Source organism: Rhopalosiphum padi, chromosome 3 (assembly GCF_020882245.1).
Source record: "Rhopalosiphum padi isolate XX-2018 chromosome 3, ASM2088224v1, whole genome shotgun sequence".
Lineage (NCBI taxonomy): Eukaryota > Metazoa > Arthropoda > Insecta > Hemiptera > Aphididae > Rhopalosiphum > Rhopalosiphum padi.
Genome location: NC_083599.1, coordinates 60,802,244 through 60,819,532, shown reverse-complemented (window position 1 = coordinate 60,819,532; position 17,289 = coordinate 60,802,244). Strand labels below are relative to the sequence as shown.

The following is a 17,289-nucleotide window of genomic DNA, read 5'->3' as shown; positions in this document are numbered from 1 at the left end:
TGTATTTTCAATTTATGAATTCATCGATTTTTTTTTACTCAAAAAAGAAAGGTTCGTTCGTTTTTTCTTTATTTTGATCCCAAGGGCCAAGAGTCAAGACTCATCACGATAGTTTCGCTGCAGCACAGTGGTATGCTCGTCGTAATTTACTGTATATTGTGGGACTACTGCTGAAGGTATAATATACGACGACTAACAACTATGCGTACGGAAGGTATATTACGAAAAGCTTTCTGCACGTTTTCCGCATTAACACAACAATAAATCGCAAATGGTCGATCGAATTCGCCTGGCGCAGACGGTCATGGCGATGCTGTATAATATAATATTATATAATATGTACAATATTTACAGTATGGTCATTTCTTTTGTACGCAAGAAAATCTTCCACACATTAATATTATTTTGTATGGGTCGTACTATAATATGTTATAGTCTATAGGTGTACATAATATGTATATTGTACTTTTAAGTTTTAGCAAATGGTAAGGTTTCGACAGCTATGGCTGTATAGTCTACTTTTATAGATTATAGATACAAATTATAAGTATAAACAAAAGTAACATAATTTACAATTTCGATAATAAGTATATAAAATAAAATGCTAAGTGTTTACTTTGTTAAGTCCATTATGAAGTGAGGCTGGATTAATCTAGATTTTTCGTGCCTCTAGGTATTTATTATTTCGGGCATTTTGTCACAATATGATTAATCGTAAGGTTTTTCTTGCATGACGCATGTTGAGGCCGGTTCATTGGTGATGATTATTAATTAATATTTTATTTTTAGAACTAGTGCAAACATCCCCCTTTTTAATAAAAGATTTTATGGTTCTTAATAATCGATTTGTAAGTGGTACTTTATTCAATTTTTAGACCATCAAACATACTACATACTGCACTATCAATATCATATTTGATCTTCGGTCCCCCACGCAACGTACGCCAACTCGCTAACTTACCGATATAATAATTCAAATATAATATCGTGTGCAAATACGACGAGGCGGGCGGTCAACCGTGGCGGCGGCTTTTACACAAGATTGCGGCAGCGACGGAGTCGTCGAACGTCCTTGCCGGCGGCAACGCAAAGTTATACAGTTACGATATTATTAATATTATTTTTTTCCGATCTGGGCGGGGAATGGGACGCGGCACACTAGCGGGTTTCTCATCATCATCATCATCGTCATTGTTCGGCGGCGGCGCGTCCCGTTATTGTGTGTGGTGTGCGCACAAGAGTTCGTCGACCTATCGCCGCCAACAGGTACCCATATAATAATAGTATAGTCATAACTGCTAATAGAACGGGTGTGGAGGTAAGGAGTAGAAAATAATAATAATAATAATAATAGTAATAGTAATAGTACTGCGTATACTACACACGTTTTATAATGACGTATAATATATATATACAAACATTATAGGCGTTACTACTTAATATATTGTATAATATTATCCTTATTATACATAATATTATATTATGATAAAAAATAATCGCTGCGGCGGTTTCGGGGCGAAATATTAATTAACCGATATTTACGAGCGATTGTGCGGGGGTGGATAACGAGTGATATTGTTATTATATTACATTTTTTTTGCAAGTATACTTGCTGACTATATATACACAGTGTTCTGAAGAATTTTGAGATTTATTAAAAAGACGGACAATAATAATTTTTTCCCGAAAAAAAAATAAAAATTAATAATGACAATAATTCGATAGCCGATACTATAAATAAGAACAACACTATATTTTTTTTATTAGATTATTTAGCAATAAGTTAACTCGCCAGTACGATAGAACAGAAGTAGACGTGTATATTATATTACATAATATTATTTGTTGTAATTCGCCTATTTTTATTTTTGTTGTTTAAAAAATAATTAATATTTGGTAAGACGCAGAGTCTGTATGTTTTAAAAGACTAAAAAGCCTTAATTATAACAATTTTTATTTTTATAAGTGAATTCGATCTATACGTTTTATTTATGAGAGGACGCACGCACATAACAATGAATTACAGACAAACTATTCAAAACACCGTTCGTGCCTAATCATCGATTAGTATAGTTAATTCGAAACGATACGGCTTTCAATAGTCCGTATATTTCGGATACTATAATTATTAAGCTATAGAAATAGTAATATGTTTAGACTTTAAAGTGAAAAAAAAATCCTCCAGGAAACGGTCACGAAACTTATTGTTTCCGAAAGCGTAAGCTCCAGCTAATGTACAGAATTTAAAAAAACAATATGTGAGACACGCTGCTGGCTCGTTTTGAAATCCGGAACGAGATTTTTTTGAATAAACGGGAACTTGTGTCTGTTTACAACCAGTCGTTAATTCTCATTGTGGTTTTTCTACAGATAAATTTGTATAAACTGCCAATCAATATAAAGTATGCTGTAATACAGTTTTCGTTCAATTTCCAACGCAACCCGCGTTCTATTGACGTACTGCGTGAAATGCTTTTTATACCCCGGAAAGGATTTTCCAAAAGAAAAAAAGGCGCACGTCACACAAAATTCAAATAGTTTTCTCATCTTGTCTACCATGGATCTAAGCTGACGTAATTGTTTATTAATGAACAAACAGACGATATGGGATATACAGCTGGCCAGCGATTGAAAAACTAAATTTTCGGCCATTGTTCAATATCAGGTTAGGCTTAAACCATATGGTAATTCAATGTATGTGTATATGTGTATTGTGTATACATAATAATTTTCTATCTCAAACATGTTCAAAATGTAAATGATCGCGAATTTAAGTTACTAGTTGAAAAGTTTTTCCTATTCTGTAGTAAATATTTATACTGGTTCGTTTTTGACAGTGTACTTTAAGCTTTAAGTTGTACATGGTTAATAGTTAGGTATACTTTTGTCCATGAAAAACATATTGTTATTGTTATAACTATGTAAAATTTAACAAAGTCGTTTCACGTAAAACATAATCTAAAAGTGGTTTTTAACTTTTATTATTATAAAATGAAATTATCAATATAATAACAGGTTTATATCCTTATATTTTATAATTTATATACCAAGAAAATATATTATAATTATAGATAGTATTAATTATATGCGTTATAATTTAATAGTCATAGTCGTAGTGTATTCTTTTCATTATTATAGATAAAACAGTTAACAGTTCAATAATTTTATACCATGTTACAATTAAAAATTATTTTTTTAATTTAATGGTTGACACGGTGGTTTTAAAGTAATCACTAATCAGTATTATATTTTATTTCATAGATAAGTACCTTTCATTAGAAAAATTGTACCTGGATTGCGGGTAAAAACTATTATAATAATGTATTTTGATAAGATTGAAATGCAGTAAAAAATGTTTATGATCATAATAACTTTAAAATTTACAGAAAGTAGATTTTTTGAAAAAAAATTAGTTATTATTTTCTAATTCTAAGATTATTATGTTAATCATATCAATATTAAATTCATAACCAATCAGAAACCACGAATTAAGCAGAACTATACATAGAATTCTGTCGAGAGAAATGTATCCAGACAAACTGCCAAGCGGCCAAGTTACTATATATATATATTATATATTCAAACCAGTTTAAAAAGCCTGTCCAAGTGGGTACGATTAAAGTACCCTGCAGTAATAATATAATAATTTTTAAAATGCATAAAAAAAACCAAGTGTTATTGGACCTAAACGTGTCCTTTTTCGATGACATTATATTAAATACATATTATAGTTTGCAGACATTATTGCAGATCTTAATGAATTTAAAAAATGAGTTCCGACTACGAGGACTCCACCCCCGATAAAATATCGGTTGTATGATTTTCAACGAAAAATTATTATTCATTACCAATTCTTTTACCTATTCGTGTTTTTGTGATTTTTTGGACTATAAATTTCATGGTTATTTTTAAGTTTATCAATTTTTTCATAAAATTCAAAACGTTCAGATAACTGCACTGTTTGAACATACTTCTAAGGCTTTGGTTGATATAGGCAATGCGTAGGTATCTGCACCCTACGCGTCAACCCTTACGATGTATGTATGCCGTCTGAAGATCGGTGGCGGAGGCGACGGTGGGCAGTGCGAATTTGAGTAAGAGGCGGTGGATAGCATAAGACGAAAGTTTAGTTCGAGAGAAGGGGCGGCAAAACCTACATATTATGAATTATTTGCGTAGGTGGCGAAGGTGGGTAGGGTAGATGACGGAGGGGAAGAAACGTCTTGATAATACGCACATAGATCAACGAGGTGGACGCCTTCCCCTCCATCGTAATTCCGAGATAGGTACCGTTGTGCCGTGATGTGTGCGCGCGTGTGTTCGCTATCCCGTTACGTGACCGACCGACCGACCGACCAAAACGTCGGCGGCGGTGGTGACGTCATCCGCGGCGAGTTATAACCCGTTATGTGCGATCCTACGTATAATAATAGTAATAATAATACGCGAGAAGAAGATATTTCGGCGGCGATTACCGTTATCCGCATAGCGGCGTTTTTCGGCCGTCCGTCGTCGGTATTATATATTTTTTATTATTTTTTACGCGTCTCTGTTCGTGATTCGCATATTACGAAGACGACCACCACCACTACCACCATCACCACCACCGCCGCCGCCGCCAACACCGCGACCATTACGGCAACGGCAACGACGCTAATCGCAGAGCGGCGCGACTCGGTCCGTCATCGGTAACGGAATTTTTTTTTTACTCATTCTTCTTCTATATACTTCTTCTCTCGTTCTTTTCACACGCGCGATACCTATATACCGAGTCGACACGCGGCAGTTGCCAAATTTACAGGTAGCGTATGCGAATTTTGCACAAGACGAATCGTATTCTCGACTGTTCGCCGATTATACAGTAAATTGTATATGCGATGACGACAAGGCGATTTGTTCACGTAACGCCATTAAAATAATGATAAATAGCGTATGTGTGTGTGCGCGCATATATTATACGATTCCCATACCCGGCGCACATGACCACTGCCGCGTGGACGGCCAAAACAGTCGGCAGAAGGAATCAGTGACGTTGACATAAAGCCCCTTCTAACGAAAAACCAAATCGAATCTTCTCACTTTTATAAATGCTGACCGTGTGTGTTAACGGAAACTTTATAATCCATTTGATTCCACCAAGAATATTTTCATTTATTTCATCTAAATTTGAGTAAATCTGCCGAGCTTTGTAAACGTCTTTGGACATTAGTTACTTTTATGTTAGCATTTTTGCAATACAAGGAGGATTCTAGATACATTCATTCGATATTTTTGATTTTTTATGATTATTTACTAAGATATATAGTGATTTTAATTAATACATGACATCTAATATCTGTATTATATGATGGCATTTCGGTATTTATTATTTGACCATGTTTTTAAAACTTTTATTTCATTATATTTATTCAAAGAAAAACTACAGAAAAACATATTTAGAGAATAGAGATCCAAGGTAAATTAATCATTGTATGTATTTAACATACAAACTTAAAACATTTAAAAAATATTGAGAAAAAAGTTTACTAATTGATAGATATTATAGGAACTAAAAAAAAGCAAAAGTAAATTGAATGGAAACAATTTTGTAATAGGGTTTGTAATATAATATAATGAGTAAAGATTAAAACAATTATTATCAAAATCGTAAGGAAGCCATTTATACATTTTTATATTAAATTTATTATAAAATAATTTTCTTGGGATTGAATTTGCATAAACCTATGAATAATAATAATAATAAAAAAAACTAACGGCACAACATTCCTTTTCAACAAACTTATTTTGTTTTATTTATTTTACATTCGTCATAAAGATAATAATTATTATTTTAAAAATATTAATATACTTAGTAGAGACGGGAATTCTTTGTCGAAATCCATTTTGATGTACCGGCCATGTACGTTCTTAGTAAGTACTTACAAAGCTATACGATAGATGTTGAGAATTAAATTGATGAGTGTTTTTTTTTTGTTCATAAAACAGTTTTTGATACAGAAATATAAACATTTAATATTTTGTAGGTTATATTCCCGAGAAGTAATTTAATGAATTCTTGTGTAGTTTTCAAAAAAAGTTCTGTCAGAATGAGTTTTAAAATATACATTGTCTAATAATAATAATATGTTAGTTTTCATAATTTTGCGTATCTATTGGTAATCACGCAATGGTAACCAGTAACGAAGTAATAATCTTATGTAAATATATATTATGTGACAACGCGATAATATCACATTTATAATTAATGCATTACTAATATATATATATTGTATACGTGCAGTGTTGAATTGTACGACCTATTATAAAATATTGCACGCACCTGCCGCAAAAGACCACACGGCTACATGATATTATTATACTCTAAGACAGCGATTGTTGTTTTTTCCTGTATTTTTTTTTCAAGTCCCGTTAATCGTCGACTTCGTGCGCTGCACTGTTTTGCGTACCTCTAAAATATACACGCGCAGGCGTATTCCGGCGGGGACCGAATCGAATTATGGGACAAGTGCAGTGTTAAAAATATACATTTAAATACCTCCGGTCATCATTAACGAGCTAAATTGTTATTTTTCATCCGTAACTTTCAACCTGCAGACTGTATACGTTACGTTTGAAATGTGCTAATATATGTATTAACAGTCTATAGTTAACTGATGCAATGATAAGCTGATTTTCATCAAGATAAATGTATTCAGTAAAATTATTTATCTTGGTCGTATCATAATAAAAAAATGTGATTTGCGCAATATGTGATTCAATTATTGATCGAATGTAACTTTTAAATTAAACTAAACTATTATTAGAAATTAACAAGCTTAGTCAATAGAGATATAAACTAAGGAGGTTAAAATGATAATATTATGTATTTAAATAAATTCATCAAGGATTAAACACTGTCATTCGATCAACCGTAATGTTTGTTGAAATCAAACCAAACAACAATTTTCCTATTGGTATATACCTACTATATATATATTATATATACATTATACATATAAACCCACACATAGTTATAAATTAGTAAGTTTCTAAAATGTATCATATCATATGACATCACCAAATACCTAATAATTATGCATCATAGGTATTGTACGATTAAGCTGCCATGACATATTTTTTAATCATTATAAAGAAGATGATATTTTATGTGAATTTCATTTGATTTGCCAACTTAATACGATCTAAGACAGTATTATTTTATATATCGCGGACATCGCAATTTCCTAATGTAGTCGAGAGTAAAAAAAAAATAGTAAAGTTTACTCCGCATTCGCATCTTATTCACATATTATATAATATATAATATATTATGTACCTTATACCTATAATACAGCTAAACATGATAATGTTTTGTATTATAGAAACCACTGGCCAGTGTAAACAGCGTAACTGTGTCATGTTTTTACTGCCCCGCAAAACGAGAACATTGGGAAGTCGTAATACTTTGTATTTTAGTATTTATGTATGGGTGCATAATGCATATATAAAGTGCATGCGCGTGAACGAATGATGGTTTATGTATGTACAGATTACAGACGTCAGTCGTGGACGAGTATGCGGGGTGTGGTAAAAATTATACTCGTATAATATTTTATTCAGACCTTATTCAGAAGACTTTTCCCTAATGTACAGGATGTTTATGTCTGGTATACACTCTGGTGGTCGAGAATTGAGAAGAGGAATATTCTAAAAACTAATAGTTATTTGCAGATGATTTAGATATTAATTGGTCCTTTCAAAATTAAATCGTATATTTGCAGGAATATCGAAGAGTATAAACGAGGATAGCTTTACTCTAATTGATCATATTACTCGTGTGTACTTCAGGTAAATACCCAAAGTAAACAGTAATATGATATGATATTGATATAGTAATATTTACTGCCGATTATTTGGATTCTATTTATACGCACAACCCGTTGGTTAGAATTAACCATGATTATATACCGCAGTATATATTACAAACTTTGGGAGCTCCGCCGACGATGGTGACGGCGTTCGTAACTTTATGGCTGTCCACACACACATAGGTATTATGTAAGTACGGTCGATAACGATAATACTGTACAGTGTATATAATATGTATATGTATAACGACATGTACACACACACGCGCGCATATATGTTAAGGAAAGAAAAACATCGAAACCGTGCGACGTACTTGTGTACAGTATATTACACGTTTTATGTTGGAACCGAACGCCGCGTATATATTATACACGTATTGTGTTATGCGGATCGGCGCACGCCTTTTCGGCCAGCGCACCACCGATCGATCCGTTGACGGGCGAGCGCGCGCGGCAGGGTGGTGTTGACGATGCCCGTTCGCATCCCTCTGTCAACAACACCACTACCCCGCGCCGCGCACAACGCGTCGCCGGTCACTCGAATCCGCCGCCGACACACGCGCGCGCATGAGCGCTCATCCGATTGGTTGTTTATTTACGACGTTCGTCGCCGTCGCCGTTACGACATTATATATATATATTATTACTATTATTATCATTATTATTATATTATAAGCCATCATCATCATCGTATTATTATTATTATTACTGTATATTATATTATCACTATTACTGAATACGCGATGAGCTATATATATATACGGTCTCATCACCGTCGACATATTATTATTATATGATACACCCATCGTCGTGTATATACGTTATGTATACGCATGCAAATCGCAATCGTTAACTCTACTGCGGTGTGTCGAATATCGTCAACAAGCGGGCGAAGGTCGACGAAAACGCTTTGCGTGCGTGTAATAGGCACTATATATATATGATATTCGGGTCACGCCGTGTGTTTACGTTCTGATTTTTACCTGTGCTGATGGGTATCGCCGGCGGCGGTCCCGGGAGCTGTGCGGACGTGGCCGCGGCCGTCGATGTCTGCTGTTGGGGCGGCGGAGACGGCGAAAACAGTCGCGAGCAGATGGGCACGGCCGCCGGGACGGGCGGGAAGTTCGGATCGTCCGCTACGGCGGCGGCGGCCGTCTCCTCGGCCGCCGCGACCTCCTCCTCCGTCGACGTCTCCGCGTCCGCCTCCTGCTTTGGCTGTACGATGACGACGACACTGGCCGGTGCCGCGTGGCCGGTGGCCACCGCGATGGTCGACTTCTTCCTCATAATGGTTTCGCGTTACCCCCGCGGCCGTGCCGGCAGCCGCGGCACTGGCGGCGTGCATCGCTCGGCGAAGTTCACTTCATGATGTTCCGCGAGCCGCGGCTGACCGGGGGCTATGTTTCGATTTATTTTATAGAACTTTGTCGTAACGACGATGTCGTTTGCTAACGAAATCTCAGACGGAGAAGGCGACGAGACGACGAGATCGGCTCGTTCGTACTCGCGGTATACTATATATATATATGTGTGTGTGTGTGTGTGTGTATTTACCGGTCGCACGATAACAATACGGTAATAATATGTACGTGTGTTTTTATGTATATTTATTGTAAAATACTGCACGGACGCGGCCACGAAAACAACAAACGGCGGCGGTTGCGAGACAGGTCGTCGTCGCAGTCGCCGTCGTATAGCCGTCGTCGTCGTCGTCGTCGTCGACGAGATGCGCGTAGGGCAGTGAATGTAGTGCGTGTGCGTGCTCGGTGCGTCGGCGTAGGCCTGGTTTATCGAGCGCCGGTCGCCGCCGTGACAAAGGCCGTCCGGCTCGGTGGATACGCGGTGCTGGCGCGGCGTACGTACCGGAGGACGCGCGGTGGTGTGGCGGGGGCAGGAGGAGCGCGGAAAAAGCTCGTGTTGCCTCGACGGGACCGGCTTTTTCGTGCGTCCTCGTCGCGGCATGTTTGTGTTTGTATACCTACCGAAGTCGTGTGTTTACGATTTTTTTCCCATCCCGTCACGCGTGTTACGTACGATTGCCGCAACGTTCCGGCAAGACATTTCGTCTACCCCGACACCGCGTGTGCCGTCACAACCGGTGCAGGGAGATTGACGACGACGTGAATGAATATATGCACTACTATATAATACTACCCTATACACACATCACCCTCGTCGCGAACACTACATAGTTTTTTAATTTAACGAAATTATTATATACTTCGTACAACACGATAATATATTGTATTATTTATTTATATTTAAATATGGGACACACTCAATTATATTATTATATACGATTATAAAAACTTGGAATGCGTTTATAATATTAGATAGATATATAAAATATATAATATTAAAGAATTATAAAGCTCGATTACTTAATATTTTGTAAAGACATAGAACTAATAACTATAGGTACCTATACCAAAAAATAATAATTAATATGCTCTCGTTGGCCAGTTCATAGTTTTGACAATAGGGCGATTTGTTATACATAATTTATACTTGCAAATAGAAACACGGAACGGGAAAAAGTTTCTGGATCAGAAAGCTAGGACCCTAAAGTTAACATTAGATAACAATGGAAGGGCATTGACATCGTGATTAATACGTTTCGTGAGAAACATTAAACTATCCTATTTTTTCCGGTAATATAGGGTGGACATACTGAGACGTTATAAACGCTGTAACACACTTATGAGGTGTGCATTCAACGTGTAAAATGAAGGTAGCAAATTGCTGCATCCTTCAAACTGACAACTATCATTTAGTACCTATATATGGATTCCAGGTGGTCAAATATAACTATATCATACTTCAAAACTTACCGAATAAATGAACAATATAATGTCTTTAAAGAGCTATAGAAAGCCAGTGTGGGTCCAAAAATTTAATGGCCGATAAAAAGTAATACCAATGTCTCTACAACACGGTTATCTGAAGACTAGAGTTTAATATCATTAATATATTTAAACAAGTTAGTATCGTGAGAACGAGTGTAGGACATAAAATGGTGTGATATTATTTATGCGCCTTGTTATTTCTTATTTATATATCATTCAATCATTCATACTGCAACGTGCCATCAATTATAATGTATTATAGGTATATTCATCTTCAAAATGTCATTCATTTCGTTTATTATGTAATACATAAACTATAAGTAAATATGGTTACGTCTTACGCTTCAACACCGCGGTAGTACACAAGTGTTGTAAATACTTAATACTGGGGGGGACATATTGTGTACGAAAAAGATTGACAGTGAAGCACATAATATAATCACATATTTTAAGATTACAATGAATACTTTAGTTAATTTGGCTATTATTAATAGTATTTGGATGAAGTTTTTGAATAAATATTAAATTCTGTCATATTTATGTAAAAATAATGAATGGAAAAAAAAAATAAATTGAAGGCGTAAACAAAGGCATTTTACCATACTGAAAATGAAAATATTGGACATTTGTGTTTACTAGTATACATAATAGCATACCGTGATATACTGATATATAAGTGTATCACCATATCAACCGTGAACTTCAAAAACGAGTAATATTATCTATGGACATTACAAAATTGACATAACATAATGGACACTTCGAATGTCGATAACATATATAGCCATCATGAAAATGATATATAAACATACATGGAATACTCCTATTAATACATATATAATAATATCATTTAGTATACATCTTCTCTATAGATATAATAGGTACACACTATTTGCGAAAAACTTATATACTCGTGCGTGGCACATTATCTAAATATAGATATACACAATTAATGGTTAATATAATATTAACTTAGCCATACGTCATGCATGTTAGTATAATACGAGATATAGTTAAATGTTGATCATTCTCCAGATATCCAAAAACAAGCGTAAACATTTTAGCAGAGTGTTTCTACATAAAATACTACATATAGTACCTATTTATAAGGAATGGTATAAAGTATACACTTATACATAATTAAACATGTATAACTGTGTCTGATAATTGGAAAACATAAATGAGGTAACTTTCCCTGAAATGTTTCACAAGTTACTTCAAAACTTCACATACATATATATACGTCGAAATGTTTTATTTTGGATAAGAATAATTGAGAAGTTTATACTAGAATGACTATTATTGTATATATGAATAACTGAGTAAATATTATATACAATATACTATATTATGTATAATATATGAACACACAGTTTCTTACAAGTATAAAAAATAAAGTTAAAATCGTGTTCTTTAATAATAATAATAATAATAGCAATAATAATAATTGAATAATGACAGACAACTACTGTAAACATAATTTGTTCGTCCGTCATTATTCATTACGCACATTGTTAACACATTTTTTTTTTCGTAAATCAATTTTTTCTATTACAATTATATCATTCGATGCCTAATTATTTATTGCTTGCTAATCGTCAACCGAGCATCCGTTGCACATACAAACTCAATTTATAATTCGTACATAACGACTGTCGTGTGCGCATAATGGCATATTATAATAATATCACAAAGTTTTCGTATAATCGCTATTAGTTTTTACTGATCAATTAGGAAGAACCTACCAATATAATTATAACCTATAAGTGCTTTTTTATGTACTCGTCTAAAGCATGTAATATTTTAATATACTTTCGAGTTCTACAATATGCACGATTTAACAATATTATATTGGACCCCACCCGCACATAATGTACGTATTATACCACGATTATGATAATATTGTTTCGTTAAAATTTGAAAATGTTTTTAAATATACCTATATGAAATATAATTGATACATATATTTTATAGAGGTTTAAGTGCGCGAAGACAGCGGCGGCACAGTGGGTATTGTAATATTTTTTTTTCTGCGTTTGCACAGTCGAAATCGTCTACCAAGCAAAATTCCGCAAAATTTCGGAAACGCGCGCGCACATGTATCGATGAGTATAGGTATATACGAATTTTTTGTCGGTCTCCGCTCGACACATCAGCAAAATGACACATTGTACGTGGTCATCACATAACTACGCGTGCGCGCGTTCGGTATAATATAATGTATAATATTATATATCGTATAATATATCATTTACACTTGGAGTGTGCGAGTGTGTGCGTGAGTATTCTCCGGACGCGCGAGCGCGCGTGCGTGTGTACGAGTAGTGTATGACGCCAACGCTGAAGACTGTATGCGAAATAATATAGGAAAATGTTCGCGTGCTGCTGTCGTATGGGTCGTCGTACCCGATGCAAAAAATAAAAATAAAAAAAAAACAATAACAATAACGATGATAGTAAAAAATGTTCAATAAACGTCGGCGGCGGCGGCGGCGGCTACGGCGGCAAAAGTGCCGACGTCGATAGAAAATCGATTAAAATGCTCAAACACTGGAAACTCGCAACCGAACTACGTTTCTGACGTCAACGGATATAAAAACCATTCCGCGCGGGCGATATATAACATAATAATATATGAGTAATAGTATGTTTGGGTTCGTCGATACTGATTCTATCGATCAGTACCGGAGGGTTCAAAGGCAAAAATGCTCATCTATAGTATAAATAATCGATGATGTATGAAAAATGTCATTGACACTTACCTCTGATTGTGCTCGGCATCGTTGCGGCCGTTGTGTGATGTGCCCGGTGGTTGCGACGACGATGGTCTTCCGGTGCACACACCACAAGAGTGTTTCTTATACAGCTCTTGCGCCGCTAAGGACGGTGCGACGGTGTTCGAGTGCGACTGCGTGAATCGCACGACGATATTATTATCAAAACGACGGTTAGGTTATAATAATATATGATATCTCAATAGATATATAGGTATATGGTGTTCGATTCAAAATGTTACGTTAAAAAACGAACCGGACGCAATGGATATATGAATTTAAACGGTTTACAATAATATTCGTGGAACGACGACGGACGGTGTAAATACGTATTATTATTATTATTATTATAATAAAATATATAAACGTCGTTTCGTTGTAGTGTCTCGTCGACCGAATAAAAAAAATGTTCAATGAGAGTAAAAAAAAATTTGAATAAGAAAATGAAACAAATAAAATATCAAAAACGTTCGTCAGCTAATACTGTGGCTACGAGTTGTCCGCCGACCGGGCTCTGCAGTAGACGACGACGCGATACCGCGCGCGGGCGGTTTGCTTGGTGCCGGAGGCCTTGTCCCGCCGCAGCGGTTGTTGTAGTTGTTGTTGTTGTTGTTGTTGCTGGTGGCGTCCGTGGTGCCGACGACTAGACGTCCGGCAGACATGGCTGCTGGGTCGAGATTTTCGCGCCTTCGTACATTTAAAACGGTACGCGTGCAAACGGATTTAGAAACGAAAAACAAAAACCGAAAACGACCAACCGACGTTCTGGCGGAGAGTCGCGACAAAGGTCCGCGCGTCGACTGTACGCGATTCGGGTAGCGTTCGGGTCACGGTGTCGACGGTGTTATAGTATATTATGGTACGTACTATCGTGTCCGGCCGAAAACTCGAAAACCGTTTAGTGTAATGTAAAAATATTGTTTTAAAAAAACGTACAACGATAATATACGAGAGACACTCGCCAGCTGTGTGGGTGCGACGGAGGTGTAGACTCGAGTGTCGGAAATTCGCGACGGCACGCGGACGATGATCCGACGGTGTCTTGATGTGTACACCCGAACGGGACAGTTAAAAGTTGTGCCGCGGAGGACCGGTTCTGTTGGCGATTCGCGGTTGTGTTGTCACTGCGTCGGCGATAATGCGATGGCCAGTAATGACAATATACAATAGCGCGGTTGGAGGACTGTGGCGACTCGCAAAATTTTCGACTACAAACCGCGACGACCGCTGAGGACCACGGCAGACATTGAACTTGAAACCCGAGGCGGACCGCGGCGGCCGCCGCGACGGGTTTCCCCCACCAGGAGAAAACCGTTTTCTTGCAGACCGGCCGTGGCGCGTAGGCCATCCGTCCGGGGGACGCGCGCGCGGTCGATACGGCGTGTGCCCCCCCGACCGCCCGCCGACGACCGCTCGGGCGAAAAAACGGCGAATTATATACCGTAAAAATGGAAAATAATATCGTTATTATCATAGCGGTACATTATCATTAATTTCAGTACATTACGGCAGCGCGGCGATGTAATATAATAATAATAATAATAATAATACACGTTCCTAATATATACATAACCGCTGCAGGTATAGGATATTATAATATACAAACGGCCACCGCATAATCTTATATTATCCGTAACGCGTCGTCGTCGTCGTCGTCGTAGTCGTTGTTGTTGTTGTTGTTGTTGTTGTTGTAAAGTCGGTCAGAGCTTGGGCATATAATATGTTGACGCGAGCGCGCGCGTCGAACACGATAATATATGCGAGCGAGAAATTATATTATTATTATACGCGAAGATTACGCCGTTGTGCTTTCGTCTCGTGCTGCTGCTGAGCGGGCACTCGAGGGGATGGCGGGCGACGTATTGTGTCTACCCCGTAATAACGCCCTTATCGGCTGCCTAAACTGACGTTCGGCGACTTAATTTGTGTTTTTCGATTTGCAATAAATCCATTACAGCGCGCGGGCGCCGCGACAATCGCGTGTAAAACACAAATACACTATCCGCGTCCCTCCGACGACGTGGTGTCCCTAAGCTCGCGACCCGAGACGACATGATGATGTCAAAATGTGCGTATAGCAGAACGCTGACAAAGAACGGCCGTTTAAAACGACTCATGTCATAAAACGCGCGCTGCTGCAGTCCCCCCGTGATATTATATAATAATATTGTCGACACACGCGAATAAGACGACGACGACGATGGTCATAATAATAATAATGATAATAATAATGATAATGATATACGCCATTATTACTATTATATAGATAATAGGTAATGCCCGTGACCCATCGCCGTCGAGCTGTGTATTATTTTAAGACTCGCGGCGGCGGCGGCGGCGGCGGACCGCGCAACAACCGTTGTTTTTACCGGTTGCCGCCGCGGCTCGTAGAGGGCAACGGCGGCGGCGACGACTACGACTACGGCGGCGCGAGGGGGGACCAACGGTAACTCGCCCGCTTGTACCGTTATTACGGTTGTGCGGAGGTTTTCTCATCGGCGGCGGTGGCGACCAAGCGAGAAGAAGACGGCGGCGGACGCGGTGGCGGTGGAGGAGAGACGGCGACGAAGAGTACATAATATGTATAATATTATGCTCGTCTCACGGCAAGAAAAATCGCGCAGGTGTAATATTATTATTGCGACGAGTGCTGTGTCCGCGTACACACTCGGGTGGTGTATGTATAATATGTGTGCGTGCGTGTGTGTGCGCGCGCACTCGTGATAATGATTGTTACGTACCTCCTAATTTACGATATTATAATATTATGGTGTTTGGGGAGGACGACACGACGGTTGGCGTGCGCGTGTGCGCGTTAAAATATTAAATAATATCGGTTTAAGACGAAATAAATTATCATCGATTTTCCCCTAAACACCGGTATAGGTTAATACACGATACTATTATTCAGCGTGCATAATATTATTTATAATAAAATACACCGGGCGTTTATCGTATATTATATCGTTTTGCGGTTTCGTTCGAAACGTGTAAAATCGCTGAACTTCCGGTTATACGTATATATATATGTGTGTGTAGAATACTAGAATGTATATATAGATACCGCTCCGCAGAGTGCAGATTGCAGACACATGCACTTGTGAAAATCATAAACAATATGGGTACACTTGTGTATGTCACGTTGTATTATATATGTATAATATACATTATATTGTACTCGAGCATAACGAATATAGAAAACCCACATAACAATACTTTTTAGTTTTCAATCGAGAAATGAAAAAAAAAATTATGTTTAAATGAAACCAAAGTTTGCAAGACAATGTACTGCCGAGCCAATTTTATCGTGTTTAGCGAATTTTGATCACCACGTCCCTTTGTTTCGGAAAACTTCGAATAGAAACGCTTTTTGTCTAGTTTTTACAAAATATAGACGTGTTTTAATCCTGTACATTTCCATAAATGCGTAAAACAAAAAACCTACACACAAAACAAGATTTTTTTTCAGTTTCATATTGTATTAATGAAATCAATATTAATAGTCGTAATTTTTTAATCAATATAGCTTTTGTTTGAGTTTGATGAGTATCTAGTGCCAACGAACAATATTATTATATCAGCAATAAATACGAGAGAATTCGTATTGCACAGTCACAGTGTAATTACGAATCCGCACGACAGTCGCTCATTTCAACAATATATTATTTACAATTAATATAATAATAATTATTAAACAGTTTTTGAGGTCTATTTTTTTTTATAGTTAAATAAAAATTGTTTTTCTTGTTTTATTTTATTTTTTATAAATATGGTCCCCTATAGGTAATCCTTGCGCCAATGTTTTTACAATTACGAAACATC

The 17,289-nt window shown here is 37.0% G+C and overlaps 1 protein-coding gene across 2 annotated transcripts in view; it reads right to left on the bottom strand.

Annotated features, from left to right (window-relative positions):
* Positions 1 to 14,729, bottom strand: part of LOC132927430 (probable nuclear hormone receptor HR3) — a 71,542-nt gene extending 56,813 nt beyond the window's left edge. Inside the window, exon 1 of one of the 2 annotated variants that reach the window (XM_060991956.1) lies at positions 13,456 to 14,729. In XM_060991956.1, coding sequence (XP_060847939.1) covers positions 13,456 to 13,474 — 19 coding nt within the window. In that variant the 5' untranslated portion in view covers positions 13,475 to 14,729. Of the gene's footprint in view, positions 1 to 8,830; positions 9,578 to 13,455 lie in introns of those variants that run through there. The other variant, XM_060991953.1, reaches the window with a different exon arrangement.
* Between the last annotated feature and the right edge of the window lie 2,560 nt (positions 14,730 to 17,289).